General features: G+C 45.4%; 1 protein-coding gene across 1 annotated transcript in view; it reads left to right on the top strand.

Moving 5' to 3' along the window:
• LOC138451205 (IgGFc-binding protein-like) overlaps window positions 1-15066 on the top strand; it is a 320112-nt gene that overhangs the window by 291857 nt on the left and 13189 nt on the right. Inside the window, exons 26-28 of the mRNA XM_069604892.1 lie at window positions 803-1002; window positions 1169-1546; window positions 4336-4622. Of these exons, the coding sequence (XP_069460993.1) occupies window positions 803-1002; window positions 1169-1546; window positions 4336-4622 (865 nt within the window). The remainder of the gene's footprint in view (window positions 1-802; window positions 1003-1168; window positions 1547-4335; window positions 4623-15066) is intronic.

The following is a 15066-nucleotide window of genomic DNA, read 5'->3' as shown; positions in this document are numbered from 1 at the left end:
CATGGCCTGGACATAGGACGTCTAGTCACTTCAAACAGTAGACCTGACACCCTTTGCCACCACCACATTCAATAACACAATCTTGTTCGAATTTAAGTTCAGTCGGTTCTATTCCATCCACACTTCAAACTGCAAGACACTTAGATATTGGCGAGATTGATGCATCTGTCTCTGTGGTGCGCGCAACCTAGTACCGTGCCTCAAAAACTATCCCAGAGCTACATAAGTCTTCATCTTCAGAAGAGCTCTCACACAGGCTTCATGTCAACACTAATCAGCGTGGTTGAAGGCGTAGAGCAGGCATGTAAAACAAGGAACACTTATAGAGCTGCAAGCTCCTCTTGTGACCTCTGGAGGAAAGGTAGTTCCCGCCAGTACCATGAGAGCAGCGGAAGCTGTTGAAACTGAGAACAACTCATGGCCAATGGTATTAATGGCCCCCGGCCAATCCACGATATCTGGGACAGATGTGTTCCTACTGTTTATAGGCAGTAATACCTCAAACTTCACCTAAGTGTAGTTAATTTGCAAAAGTTAAAAACATTCAATGTATCTATTCTGCTTTGAAGTGTATATCTAATGGCATATGCTATATGCTGCACCATCCTGTTCTTGATACAGAGAGAATCCATCTGTGCACACAGATTCTGTACAAATAAATCAATCTTATTAATAATGCAAAAGATTTCGACTGAGACATATACATGACTTTGATTGACTTAACTGATAATAATGTTTTCAGAAGTGAATTAAGTCACCTGACCAAAAGTCCTAATATTTTCATTTCCATTTTTCCACCAAGAACTCATGTGTCCTGACAACAGCCACTATGAGCTGTGCACACGCACCTGTGACTTCACGTGTGCCGCGATGGTCTCCCGCTCCCAGTGCACAGAGCAGTGCTTTGAGGGCTGCCAGTGTGAAGAGGGCTACGTCTTCGATGGGGACAGTTGTGTTTCCATGGACACCTGTGGCTGTGTGTACAATGGGATGTATCTGAAGGTAACTCTCACTTCCACCTTTTCATAGACATTGAAATTCAGGATTTTGGTGACAAGTGTGATGAGCCTTCATTTGGGGGGCATTGTCAGTGGAATGAATTGGTATGTGGTACTTAGCATTGAGCCATCTCCTTTGTAACACCAGAGTTTCTTCTCCACTCTCCCAGGTAGGGGAGTCGATTGTTACCCAAGATTGCGGACAAAAATGTACCTGTGGTGCCAGCGGTGAAGTTCAATGTGAGCAGGTGGCCTGCAGAGAAGATGAGGCATGCACATTTAAGAACAGCAAGCGAGGCTGCTACAAAAGGGACGGGCAATGCACAATTACATCGGACGCGCTGCTCACTACTTTCGATGGCCTGACCGGACAGGTGACAGCAGGCAGTTCCCATGAGGTGGCTTCACTGTGCGACCTGAATGCAGAGGCCTGGTTCAGAACTGTTGTGGACATTAGAACTTGCAGCAGACCGACGGGTTCTAGCTCCACTGTCCATGTGTATTTCCACAATGCTGCTGTTGCAATCAACCAGGACAGAGAATGCTGGGTAAGTTTTGCTTGGTTCGGTCTGCCCCATGGAGTGTAGTTGGACTGTGGGCCACGGGTCATGCTGTTTCTGTAGTTGACACTGTGTCTAAAGGACATTGCTCCCATTTGCTTAGTCATACAACAATAACCAACTGACCTTAATATATTGGCATCATAGGGATATCATTAACCGAGGTACATGGTCTGCTGAGGACAAACAGTCTTAAGGGAGACTCATTGTTGATTACTAATAGATATTGTTAGATGAGAGCTCATCATTTCTTAGAAGAATGCAAGCTTCAAGACTATGGTTGCCCGAGTACCACCCTTTACAATCCACCCTGTCTTCTTTCCCCCACAAGCTTTCCACACTGTTGCATGTCCTACAACTTACTGGAATGTGTATCTATTCCCTGGTACCCATGGTATGCTAGTAATAAATGTTGTGTTGTAAAGCCCCTTTGCCCCGTGCCCTCCTCTAATGTATGACTGTAATCCATACTGATGTAATTACTCCACTGCTCCCTAAAGGCAAGATGATTCTCAATATATGCCCCAAATAAAATAGAGTAATAGAATGCTAGGAAGAAAACATGGACATGCCAATATGCCAATATGCCTATTACAATCTAGAAAATGCCTTCATCACCATTCAGGCTGCACCTCAGGGCGCTGCAAAGAAAATAGCTGAAGCTATCATTTTACAAGTGCTCATGAATGTGTGGGGTCTGCTGCTGGACAGGCACACACTGGATAGGGTTGTGCATCCTCTAGAGCCATAGTTTTAAATGTAAGTGCATTTGTTCAACTTCACCAATAGTGTTGAGGCTAATTGGTTGTTGCTAGGCAATGTCTTCCTCTTCCTATCTGAAAATTAATGGCAACATTACCTTTAAATGGCCCTATAATGGGCATCAGTAGACTTAACATCAATTAGCAATTGATAGTTGCTTCAATAAACACCTAGAAGGATATACCGTTGCATTATTAAAATATGCCCATCCGGCCACAGTGGGGTCAAATGGCCTTTGCTCGATGAGGTTTCACACTGAACACCGAATAACAATGCTCGGGCTACATATTTATATGTATTTAGTAAGGTGATTTGTATAGCAGTACATGTCACATGGCTGCCACGTTAAAGCATGTTTCCTCATTGTGGACAGCATCACGGTGGAAGTCTGGCCTCATGCTGACTGGCCACTGTGACTGTGCAGTCGGTCAATGGGTTATGAACTTGACAAAGAGTGACCTGTGCAGTATCCTCCATTTGGTGGTTACCTGGTCTCTTCTCGATCTTGGGTTATCCTGATATGGTCTGTCATAGAGTGAAAGGAAGGTTTCTGTTCCCGTGTGCAAAATCTAGGAGTACTTCGGAATAGAAAGTTTGCCAGACCTGGCAGAAAAAGGCCATGGGAAAATATCTCCCCTCGCCTGGTGTTAGCATTCACATCGAACCAGCACAATCTAGAAAAAAGAATGGAGCTGATCTCAATGACTACAAAGCGGGAATAAATACCCTCCTACTAGGGTGGGCTTTGATTAGTGGCTTCTCTGACAGCAACGGCATGGACCAGGCTACCTGGACATTTCTGACACATGCTGCCAGTGAGTGGGGGTTTATTGTGGAAGCCACATTTCCCTTCGTCTGAAGTTGGACTGGTGTGGCTGCTGTCTGCATACCGTATCCTTTCACACCATTGATTTACTTTTTGAAAGAGGCCAGCAAGATGTTCTTGACTCAAACAGTGATATGTAGTGTAAAATAAATTGTAAAACGTTCAAGTGACAGGTTTAACAATTTGTTTTATACTCTTTCTGAAACAGTGTAAATGCCTGATGCAACTAAAGATTGCTGGCGACATTTGCAATGGATTCCTATGGAATCCACTTGCTATTAACGGGTGGATAACACAAGAAGATTCCATTGGAATCCACTGCTCTACCATCTCACAGATTTGGCAAGGGGATTGCAAAAGCTTACGGATGTGCTAAAGCTATTCAGCTTTACAAATCTGCCGGTCAAATCAATGAAAATCCTAGGGATCAGAAAAAGTGGTAGTAAAGGTTCAATGGCACTTTTCTTGATGCACAGACCTACAAAATGCCCCCCACCATGTCCACTGCCACCATGCACTGCATCCGGAAGATGATGCACAAGTATCAGTATTCTGATCACGTAACTTTCTCAGTGGGGTACATAATGAAGGTATGGGTGATGTAGCCACACCCAGACAATGAGACAGTAATGTGGATGATAGTGCTAATTTAAGATACATGCCTATAATATGATGTGTGATGGGGACTGCGCATAAGAGGCACATGTTCCACACTCACTGTAGATGAGGCAAAAGGGAATGTGTGGTGTGAGTAGGCATTGGCACACAGTTGAAGTGTGAGCACAGGGACAAGCAGCAGACCAGATTATCCTTTGCTCTCATCCAGCCCAAGTGTCGTGTTTTCCTGAATTTCAAAGAAAGCAGAATTGCTTTCACCATATCTGCAGTCTTCATCCTTCTGTTCAGCTGTACCCCTCCTCTGTACCCCTCTGTATCCTACCCCCAGCTGTATATCTTTTCTGTTGTTACCTCTGAAACGCGCTCCATTATGCATCTGTACTATTATACCTCTGTAAAGCGCTCCATTGCTTCTCGAAGCTGAGTCCGCACTCGATAAATAAACAATAATAATGAAACGTCATTTACCAAGTTGAAAAAAAAATCAAATGCGATGACAATATGTACTCAAAATGGTCACAGATGAAGATTTTAGCTCGAAATCAAAACTGTATTTGTGGATTGTTTTTAGGTGAACGGGCAGCAGGTGGTGCTTCCAGCAAACATCTCAGAATCTGTCATGGTGACGGTTGAGGAAGAGGGAGTGGTCATTGAGCAAGCCTCTAGGGTCCAGGTGCGACTCAGTAAAAGTGGAGAGGTGACGATCAAAGTGACCGAGGCGCTGGGTAATACCCTGTGTGGAGCATGCGGCAACTTCAACGGGGAGGCTTCGGATGATCTTACTCTCGTGGACCAAAAGGTCGCTGTCGACATGTCAGAGGTCATCAGCTACTGGAGAGCCCGAGACTTTTCGAGATGGTAAGAATTTCTTTAAATATGTTTTTTCAGTCGTGTGTAGTTAATACCCATCATTTATTTGCATCATGACAGTCTGTAAAGCCTACTTCTCTTGACATATCAACGTTACATTCCACAGCCAATAAATAGTCTTTCTACTCGCTCTTTCTCTGCTAGCACCACACGGCCTTGGAATTCTCTACCTGGCTACTTATTTATTGGCTTTTCAGAAAAGCATTAAAAACCCATCTTCCTTCATTGAGCTGGGATATATGTTTATTTACCAAAACCCTGGGACAGAATTTGCCCAACAAGGTAAACAAGCAGTGGTGCCCCCAGACATTTTTCATAGGGGTGGCCTGTTGAGGTCGCTTGGGGCGGCACATGAAGTTGCATTCATGATAGGCAGGCAGGCCGGTGGGTGGGGCAGCGTTTTTATAAAGGTGGCCGTGCCCCCCCCCCCCTTTGGCCACCCTTTGGTGGTGCCTCTGCAAGGTAGACTGGGGAGCATGGCATGGCACACAGAGCACAGGCAATCCACACTCCAGTGCCCCTGTGTATCCCTGGCCACTTCTTCCTTCTAGTCACACTGTGACAGGGAGCAGACCCCACAGAAAGGTGGGACATTACAGGAATGTAGCTCCAGCCCCATTGCTCTGGACTCTGCTAAATCCTTCATATACACCACCCTTAACTTGTTGTTTCTGCTGCCAGCCCTGGAAACTATACTCTATGTCCAAAGAGATTATGTCCCTGTCCCGCTCCATCTCCCTCTCTCTCTCTGCTATCGAACACACTCCCTGCTCTCCTACCTCTCCCTTCTCTTTCTCCCTTCTACCCAATAGTCCCACCTCCACCCCCTTACCATTGCCCTCCTTCCCTCTACTTGGTGGAAATGGCACCTCTACTCCAAATTGGCAAATTATTCTATACACCGATTGACTCTTTTGTTCAACTGACAATAAAGGCCTTGGGAAACCATATCTGCTCCTTCCTGGCCCCCTCTTCAACCTTACACTGGCTCTGGGTTTAACTACCCAGCCTCTTTCATCGGCCTGAACCGTACCTTCCTATGTATCTGTACTTATCCATGTAACTAGTGCCCAGATGCCCGAGGGCTTGGTGTGCTGCGATAGATGCGACAATAAAATAAAATACATAAAAATAGGTAGTGGCCATCGTACTTATCTTTAAACATCTGCTAATTCCAATCTCCTGGCCAATGACTGCTTGTTTAACAGTCACCAGTACTCTAAATTCGGGGAGCATGCAGCATTCAATTGGATCACATCTAATCCTGAGACCTTTGCAACACCCGTCAACCTCTGTAAGCATTTCACTGAAAGATCCCTCACCCCCTTACTCTCAACTGATCACCACATAGAAACCTCGTCCATCCTCATTACTATCGTGGTGCTTTTGACAATGTGAGCCACCCTTGGATCCACACACTATCCCTGTCCTTAGCTTTCAGGACACTGCTAGTGAATGGACTGCCTCCTGCTTGTCTAACCGCTGCTTCTTCATCATAATGAGGAACAATAGAGCCTCCACTGTCACCCTCCTCCAGTGGGAATCTTTAGCAATGATAAGCCCCATCCTCTTCCGAACCTACAACTCTCAGCAAATTAGCTTCCTTCTTTGGCTTCCGCTAGCACCTTTTTGCAGAGGACAACCACATCCTTTTCTAATTCCTCACCCAGACTTACAACTTGCACCTGAAACCACCTCTCTGTAATTGGACACTAGACTACACCCCGCCTGATGCTTACATCTCCATCTTCCTCCCATTCCACCTCTTATTTCCACTTGACATCTTTACATCCCCAGACACACAACCTTGGGGTTCACCTTGATAGTGTACTTAAATTCCAAGAATATATACCACACCAGTGCAGCTTAACCTACAGTACTAAACACAGATAACAACCCACCCGTACCTCAACCTTTACTCAGCTCGCGCCCTAGTCTCCACTCTCATACATGGCTGGCCCCACCTTCATAGTGAGACTTGGCATGTACTCAGTTTCTCCCCTTAACAAAGTGCTCAGCGTTGCCACCCATTCCCTCTTCAGCCTCTCTCATTCCTCCCTCACCTCATGCCAGTTCACCATTATGATCCATCTTCTGGTCTTCAAACCTATCCATGGGATACGTCCCTCAACTAGCTATCTCTGTATCCCACTACCTTTCTCTTGATCCCTGTAATATCCAGCCCTCCCTCTGCCCGCTGCCCCTCCTGGGCAGTTCCCTGCTTCCTCTCCCGCTCCACTTTTGCTCCCTAACATGAGAATGCTCTGCTTGAGAAAGTCAAAATATAACAACTTTTCAGGGCTTGAAGAATACCCCCAAAAAAATATATTCAACCCTTCAAATGTGCCCGAGTCCTACAGTGACATCCCCCCACCCCTATGATCTTCTTCCAGGTTCCCAGGTGTACAAATATGTAAACTAATACATGTTACAAAGTACTAGTGCCTTAACATACTGTCGGGGGGAAATTCTGCCGGGGTCGGCCGGACCGTCCGCAGACCTCCAGGCAGGGAGGCCCCAACTCCTCCCGTGTGTATCCCAGATAAGATGAGATAGAGTATGAGACGCACACAAGGAGCAAGGTGACTCTGCTGTTTATTAGACAAAACGGCAGGGATGGGTCAAGGAGCGCACGCGTTCGTCCTGACACACACTCAATTGTGGGGCTCGCAGGCCCTTTTTACTGTAGTATGACGCGCTACTTGCGTCACTTCAGAAAGTTAACAAAAAACCTATCGCCACTCTTAATTGGGTGTTCGAGTGGTAGGGTTAGTATAGCACACATATAGAGAAAGATATTAGTGGACAAGGTGTAGTCAGGTGGTATATCTGGGTTGTCCCTACAATTAGATACATGAAAATTGTTACATGAAGGCTCCTGAGGATTGGCTAAATGTGCTGGCGTCAGTGATAAGAGCCCCAAGTTCTGATTGGTGCACCCGTGAGCTTCCCAGCCTGGGACCACCGTCGTTCCCAGCTCTCGGTGTACCTGTAAGTTGCAACAATGTTTCACTATGGGTACATGCAGACAATGTGAGGACTTATTCATAGCTAGACGGGGTACCGTTCCCACTGTTGCAGATGTCCATTGAGCCTTTCAAGTGTATCTGCCAGTGTCTCGTAGCGAGGGATCCAGACGCCTCTGTTCTCCAGGGTTTGGCATCTCGTCAGTTTCGGCTTGATCACGTGGGGAGGGACCGTGAAAGAGGCATAATTCTGCACAATTAATATTGTTTTTCTACTGTGCGTCTGGTTTAATTTGTCGGTGTGACTTTAACGTTGGTGCGCGGAGTGCGAGGTTGCAACATCGTGCCTTTGATGATTTGCTCTTGGAACGTGGGTTTGCAACATTGCGACCTTGGCTGGTTGCTTCGCCAAGCTCATTCTGCAGGATCAGCAACTGACTCTTGTCTTGTTGATGTTCACGGGAGCTCTTGTTTGAGGCCTACTTTGGCCCGGTGCATAAGTTGTCCGTTTGGTGCACAGGTGCTTTAAGTTATAGGAGCATATAATTCCATAATCGGTATTGTCTTTATTATATTTTCCATCGTTGTACCTGATTTCAAAGAGAAGCGTGAGCAAGCTAGTAAAAGTTCATGACGCGTCTTGCCTTTCTGCATTCTGAAAACCTATATAAAAATAATAAAGATGCACGTCCGTGAATATGCCTGTCGCCTACGTCATAGCACTGAGTATATTCTTCGTGTAGGTTGGTGTGGGAATGTCCAGTGTGTATATTTGTACAGATGTGCTTCCCGTTGTCTAGGTCGTCATGGCATCTCTAACGACGTGTAGATTTTAGTCTAGTTGATCCGTGCCGCAGGTGTCGGCATGGCCAGTGCGGGCTGCTGGGCAGGCAGATGGACACACCCGTATGTTCCTGTACCAGGGTATCTGGTCGTCTGGTAAATGGGCAAACTCTTCTCGTGGCGGGTGTTTGGGTCGTGACCCTCTAGGCCAAGCGCGAGAGGTGAAGGACGGGAGCCTGGTTTTCCATTCTCCCACTTCAGTCCCCCCTCTGGTCGACTTGTCGACCACAAACATATCCTTCTCGTTATCTCCTCTTACTCGCCATATCTTAGTTATTCCTCCGAGATGTCCATAGTGGTTTACATGATCTTCAAATGACCAATACATATATTCACAGGTACCCCCAGGAGTACAGTATACCCATCTTCCTATGTAGCTCCTGGGGTTTCTTGGGTTCTCGGTCTTTACTGACGGTGGGTCTAGATGGTTGGTAATTATTTGGGTGCGCAGATTCTCCCTTTCCTGTATAATTACACCTGTATGCTGGCCGTCATCTGCTGGCATCAAGGGGTGCATTCCCACCATTTCCAGCAATTCGTCAGTAGTGCGTGCCTTTCGTGCCTTCCAAAATCTAATTATGATCAGGGTAGCTCCAGCCAATATAGTACAGCCCACTATTATTTTCAGTCCATCTGACAGCCAGGATGGCATCCATGACCATAATAGTGAAAACCAGCTCACATCCTTGTTCACACCATTGCTTTCATCCGTCATTTTGGAGTGCATCTGAGCTAATTGTGAAACTGCTTCTGTCAGTGTACCATTGTCAGCATCATTGGCAGGTATGAACGTGCAGCATGATTGTCCTATCTTTGCACAAACTCCTCCTTCCATTGCTGTGAGAAGGTCCAATACATATCTGTTCTGTAGTGCTACCATCCTTACAGCTCGCAGCTCCTCTTTTATTGCGTTGAACCCATTTACTGTAGAATTGATGGTCATAATTAGTTCCCATCTAGTTATTTGGAGCCATTTTGCGTTTGCGTAAGCCTGTAATCCCGGGTGTATTATTGAGGAGAAGAACATTGCTGCTCTGCTGAATAGTCTGTGTTCTGGCGGTATTGATGTTAGTGCCGTTTCCGACCTTCCCCACAGGTAATTTCCTGTCAGCGGCTCTCCTTGTCTTTTTCTTCTATTTAGTACAGTGCCATTGCTGTTGGTCCTGTTCACTTGCTCCTCCTGGAGTGGTGCAGATCTCTTTCTTCTCTTATCCCCTTCATTCATTCTAGGAAATTTCGCCACATCAACATGCTTCTTAGGTACCACTAATGATGGTACATTGACGTGTACCATTGTGCACACACCATTCCACAGGGGAGGCAGTGTATGGTATGCCTTTTCTCCACAGGCCCAATAATGATCCATTATTACTGCTGTTCCTGCTCCCCCCTCAGGTAACTCCGTCACACTTGCGCAATTGGTGTTATACCCTACGTCCACCTCTCCTTTATGCTGGTAACATACCTTGGGCGCAGTCAACGGTAGTATCGTTATTGGGTCTTCATCTTCTTCTACCCATGTGAGCATTGGTACATACTTGATCCACGTCGTCCAACATCGGTGATTGTGTGTCTCGATGGTTGAGATAGTTTCTTTTGTTACCATGTTGCTGCCAATCACTCCTATCTCCCAGCTGTTATCCAGATACACCTTTCCTGTTATCGTCAGTAGCGGCCTCTCCCAGCATCCTTGTTTACCCGGAATTTCAGTGGCGTACCAATCACATGGTAGATACTGCAGTGTTACTTTCTGTGTTTCTCCTTTTGCAGGGCCACTTGTTATATATTTGAATGCTTCAGCATGTAAACTGGTCTTGTGATAACTCAAGTAGGTCTTGAGGAAGTTGTTTTCATATGGGTATGAGTCTCGTGTTTTCCATGTCATGTGCACTACAGTTCCTTGAAATCTTCCTTTCGTCTGGAACAGTGCCAAGTATATTATGCACTGTGCTATCTTCTCATTTATTTCTGTGGCAACAAATGTTCGTGAAGCACTCATGGCGTATGGTATTAATGAGCAGACGTAGCAGCTATCCTCAGTTGTCTGCTTACCAATGCGGGTCATGTGTTGGTACCATATATTGTTTGTGACGTGTGCTGAATCTTGTACATAATTATCAATACCTTTATTGTCTGAGTATGTGCTGCGTTTAACTCTATTTTTCTTTGGTGCAATGTTACTACTACCACCTGACGTAACACCTGTTGCAGCAAGGAACGGGGGTATATTAGGTTTGGGTGCAGCAACAAAATTGATAGCACAGCTATACTGCCATACAGAAGCAGCCAAAAATCCGGTGACTATCAAAATCCCTATTATTTTTATTACAATTGCTAATCTCACCGGCATTTTGCTCTTACCTTGCTGCAGTCCTGGCAGCTTATTCTTGCGACGTTAAAGTTGCCCGCCTAAAAATTCTCAGAAATGCTCGTTTTAAATGTTAGTTTTGTTTTGTTTAAGCTCTCCCTATCAAATAGTCATTCAGTGCCCAGGCGAAGAGCTGCTCCCATGCTACTCTAAGTGATTGGTCTTTTAAGACCGGCAAGTATGGGCGGAGGTGGGGCATGTAATATTCTATGGCCAGGAGGAAGGCTGTGTAGTAAACACGTACCCTTCTTCTTTTTAGGTATGTTGGCCTTTTTATTTCGTATACAAATTGGTGTGACAATTCTTCTGGGTAGTTATCGTCTGGGAGTACCATCTACGCCTGGACAGTGGACTTTGTTAATTAGCTTTCTACTTAACAATACAATAATACGCAGTTCCTGTATGTGCGAGAGAAAAAAGAGAACATTCACGTGTTTACATGTGTATTTGTGCGACCAATGTCTTTCAGTTTATGTTTACAACTGTCCTGGGGGGGGGGGATGGCGTAATTATTTTTACTCTTTGAACGTGTGACCATGGGGTGGGCAGTGTAGTGATCACCCCTTTCTTCGTCAGTTGTTGTCTCTGGGGTGTCTGGGTAGTGAGAAGGTAAGGGGACAATTGGGTCGTTGTCTGTGGTAGAACTTCCTTCCGCTGTCAGGGATGTTGTTGCTGTTGTTCCAATGGACCTGTCGTTGGCGCTGGGGCGGGTCTGCAGTTTGTATATCTTTACATCATGTAGGTGGTTCCAAGCACGCTTATCCTTTAGTTTTACTGCTCTTGTTGATACGTCTTCTACCAGATGTGGACCGGTGAACCTTTTGTCGTTCCACCTTCTATTGAAATTGCGAAGTAGCACGTGGTCACCTTTGGCAATTTTGCACAAGTTCTCTTTTTCTAATTCTGTACTGGCGCCTTCTTCTTTATCTCTGGTGGACCCGCCCCGCGTGCGCTCGAGCTGTTGAGACACAAACACAACACTAGTAATCAAAGATGACACATATTGATACATTTCATCACCTAGTATACTCGCTGAACTTTCGTGGTCAGTAAATGCCCTTGACGTTGGCGTTAGAGGAAGGCGCATTTGACGTCCAGTAACCACCTCGTGTGGGGTGAGGTGGTGGTCGGACCCTGGCCTGTTCCTCAGCTCGAACAATGCTAACGGAAGGCAATACAACCAACTTTTCTTTGTTGTTTGTTGTATCTTTGCAATTGCCTCCTTCAATAAGCCATTTAGGCGTTCACATACGCCGTTAGCCTGTGGGTGATATGCACATGCAAATTTGTGCTTTATGCTCAGCAGGGCTGTGATATGTTGGAACATTTTGTTTGCGAAATGTGGGCCATTATCTGATCTTAATACTTCGCACACTCCCCACCTGGGGAAGACCTCTCTTACTATGAATTTGGCTGCTCTAAATGCATCTGGGTGTGAACAGGGCCCTGCTTCAATCCACCTAGAAAATGGGCATACTACTACAATCATGTATCTATTACCTTGACATATGTTGATCATATCAACATAGTCAATGTGGAGGTGCCGAAAGGGTCCTTCTGGCCGGGGTATGGTACCTCTTATCACTTTTAGGGTATGACCGGCCGTAAACTGTTGGCATGTGAGACAATTGCTAATAAAATTTGAAACATGAGAATTTAACTCGGGACAGAACCAATCATCTCTAATTCGTGCTGCAATTATTTCCTTGCCTGTATGGGCTGGGTGATGTAATTGGCTCAGGGCGGTATTTAAAAGTGCCAATGGTATTACAACTTTCCCAGTACCACTCTGGCGCCATAGTGCGTCGGTTGGTGACATTGTACATCCTCTTTTTACCCATATTTCCTTTTCGGCCATTGGTGCTGCTGCTTGTAATTCCATAATCTGTGTGGCTGGGAGGTGGGTATACCCTTCTCTTATTAACATCTCCCTAGCCATTCCCCTCCCTCTCCCTCTCTGTGAGTCTGTGGGGTCCCATATCTCACCAAAGTATGCAGCATATTTCGCATGTGCGTCTGCTGCTGCATTCCCTTTTGATACATGGTCTTCACCGTTGGTGTGTGCGGTGCATTTTACTAAGGCTAGCTCTTGGGGGTCGTTTATTACTTCAATTAATTCAGCCAACAAGAGGGCATGTTGCACTGGAGTGCCGTCAGCTCTCCTAAACCCTCTTCTCCTCCATTTTGTTAGCCCTGAATGGACAGTGGATGTAACATATGCACTGTCGGAATATATTGTTACACGTTTGTTAAAACTTTCTTTCAATGCCAATATTAGTGCAACTAGTTCAGCTGCTTGAGCAGAGTAATGCTGTGGTAACTGTACACATTTCATAGCCACACACACCGGAGCCTCCATCATTTTTACCACTGCTGCCCCAGTTCTCCATATCCCATCTCCTTGATCAATAGTTGATGACCCATCAATAAACAAAAGCTGACCTCCCTCTAGTGCATTCTCTTCAACTTTTCTAGTACATGAATATATTTCATTTAGTTGGGTGCAGTCGTGGGCGTAATCTCCCTCCTCAATTATTTCTGCTAGAAATCTTGCAGGGTTAACAGTGCTACATCTAACAATCGCTAGTTCAGCCCTAGACAAAATGATCTCATAACCTGATGCCCTTTGTGTCGTTAGTGTGGACTTGGGTTTATTCAATATTGCAAATAATGCATATTCCACAAACAGTGTAGTTGGACACCCCATGGTTATTGCTGATGCCTTTTCTACTGCAAAAGCAGCTGCAGCGAGGCCTTGTTCGCAAGGGAAGTGGCCTAACATCACGGGGTCTAAGTGACCGCTATAAAATGCTACTGGTTTATAGCCCATGCTTGTTTTTTGGGCCAATACTGCTTTCATTACTGCTGAGTCGCAATGTGAAAATATAAAAAATCGTCGCTCATAGTCTGGGGATGCCAGTACTGGAGCTGTTGATATCGCGTCCTTCAATTCGTCAAATGCCTCCCTCATTTCCATAGTCCACCCCAACCTTTTCTCCCCTTTATTTGCTTCCTTCAACCCCTCAAGCAGGGGTCCTATGTATGAGCTGTAATCAAATACCCATGCTCTACAGTAGTTGCATAGCCCCAGAAATTGCTGCAGTTCTCTCACAGTCTGTGGCATGGGAGTGCTTGAGATGGCCTGTGCTCTTTGTGGTGCAATCTTTCTTCCATATTGGGATATCAGTTGGCCAATGTAGAGCACCTGTTCCTGACAGTATTGTATTTTTTCCATGTCTACCTTATACCCTTTTTCAGCCAATATAGTCAACATTTTTAACGAGTCCTCTCTGCATTTACTTTCATTTATACTGCAAATTATTATGTCATCCACATATTGTAACACTGTGCTTTCCACCTCAACGTTACCCAGATCCATCTGTATCACTCTATTGAAAATTGAGGGTGATTCACAATACCCTTGTGGTAACCTGGTATGTTTCCATTTAGTATTTCGGTAAGTGAAACTTGTTAGATCTTGTGAGTCGGGGTGTAGTGGTATTGAGAAAAAAGCATTTTTAAGATCTATTACTGTAAATCGTGATGCCTCTGCTGGAATGCCACACAATATTGTGGCCGGGTTTGCTGTTACTGGATATTCTGCTTCCACTATGTTGTTCAAGGGCCTTAGGTCCTGTATGAAGCGCCAAGACCCCCCTTTAGCCTTGCGCACTGGGTACACAGCCGTGTTACATGGTGATTCTGAGGGGACCAATATGCCATTGTTTATAAGGGCCGTTATAGTTTCATATATGCCCTCATCTGCCTCTTTTGACAGTGGGTACTGTTTTACTCTTGGTAGTATTGCACCTTTTTTCAATTTTATCCGTACACCCCCTATGCTTTTAATACATCCTACGTCATAAGGGCTAATGGTCCATAATGATTTGGGCACCTTTGACATATCCTCCTTAAAGAAGGGGACTGGGGTGCATGCAGGTGCTTCAAGTGCCATAGCAATTTTCTGCGCTATATGTTTGTGAGCCACTCGTAACCATATTTCTACACTCATCATGAACACCATTTCCCCCTCCTCTTTTTCTTCTGAAAACAGTTCCTCATCTGACACCTGGGTCAACCTACATCCTTCTGCTAGTGCTATCACTGCCCTCCATGCTCTTCCTTCTTTGTCTTGGGCGTGCACAGCAATATACTCGGCTGTTGTAATAATGCTTTCAATGTCTATTGCAAACACCTTTCCTTCTTGTTCATTAACGGGTGTTTCTGGTCGGAACAGGTAAGCTGCTGGCCTCCT

Source organism: Ambystoma mexicanum, chromosome 1p (assembly GCF_040938575.1).
Source record: "Ambystoma mexicanum isolate Mex_15411 chromosome 1p, UKY_AmexF1_1, whole genome shotgun sequence".
Taxonomy (NCBI): Eukaryota; Metazoa; Chordata; class Amphibia; order Caudata; family Ambystomatidae; genus Ambystoma; species Ambystoma mexicanum.
The sequence above is the reverse complement of the archived record's forward strand: the minus strand, read 5'-3'. Positions and strand labels throughout refer to the sequence as shown.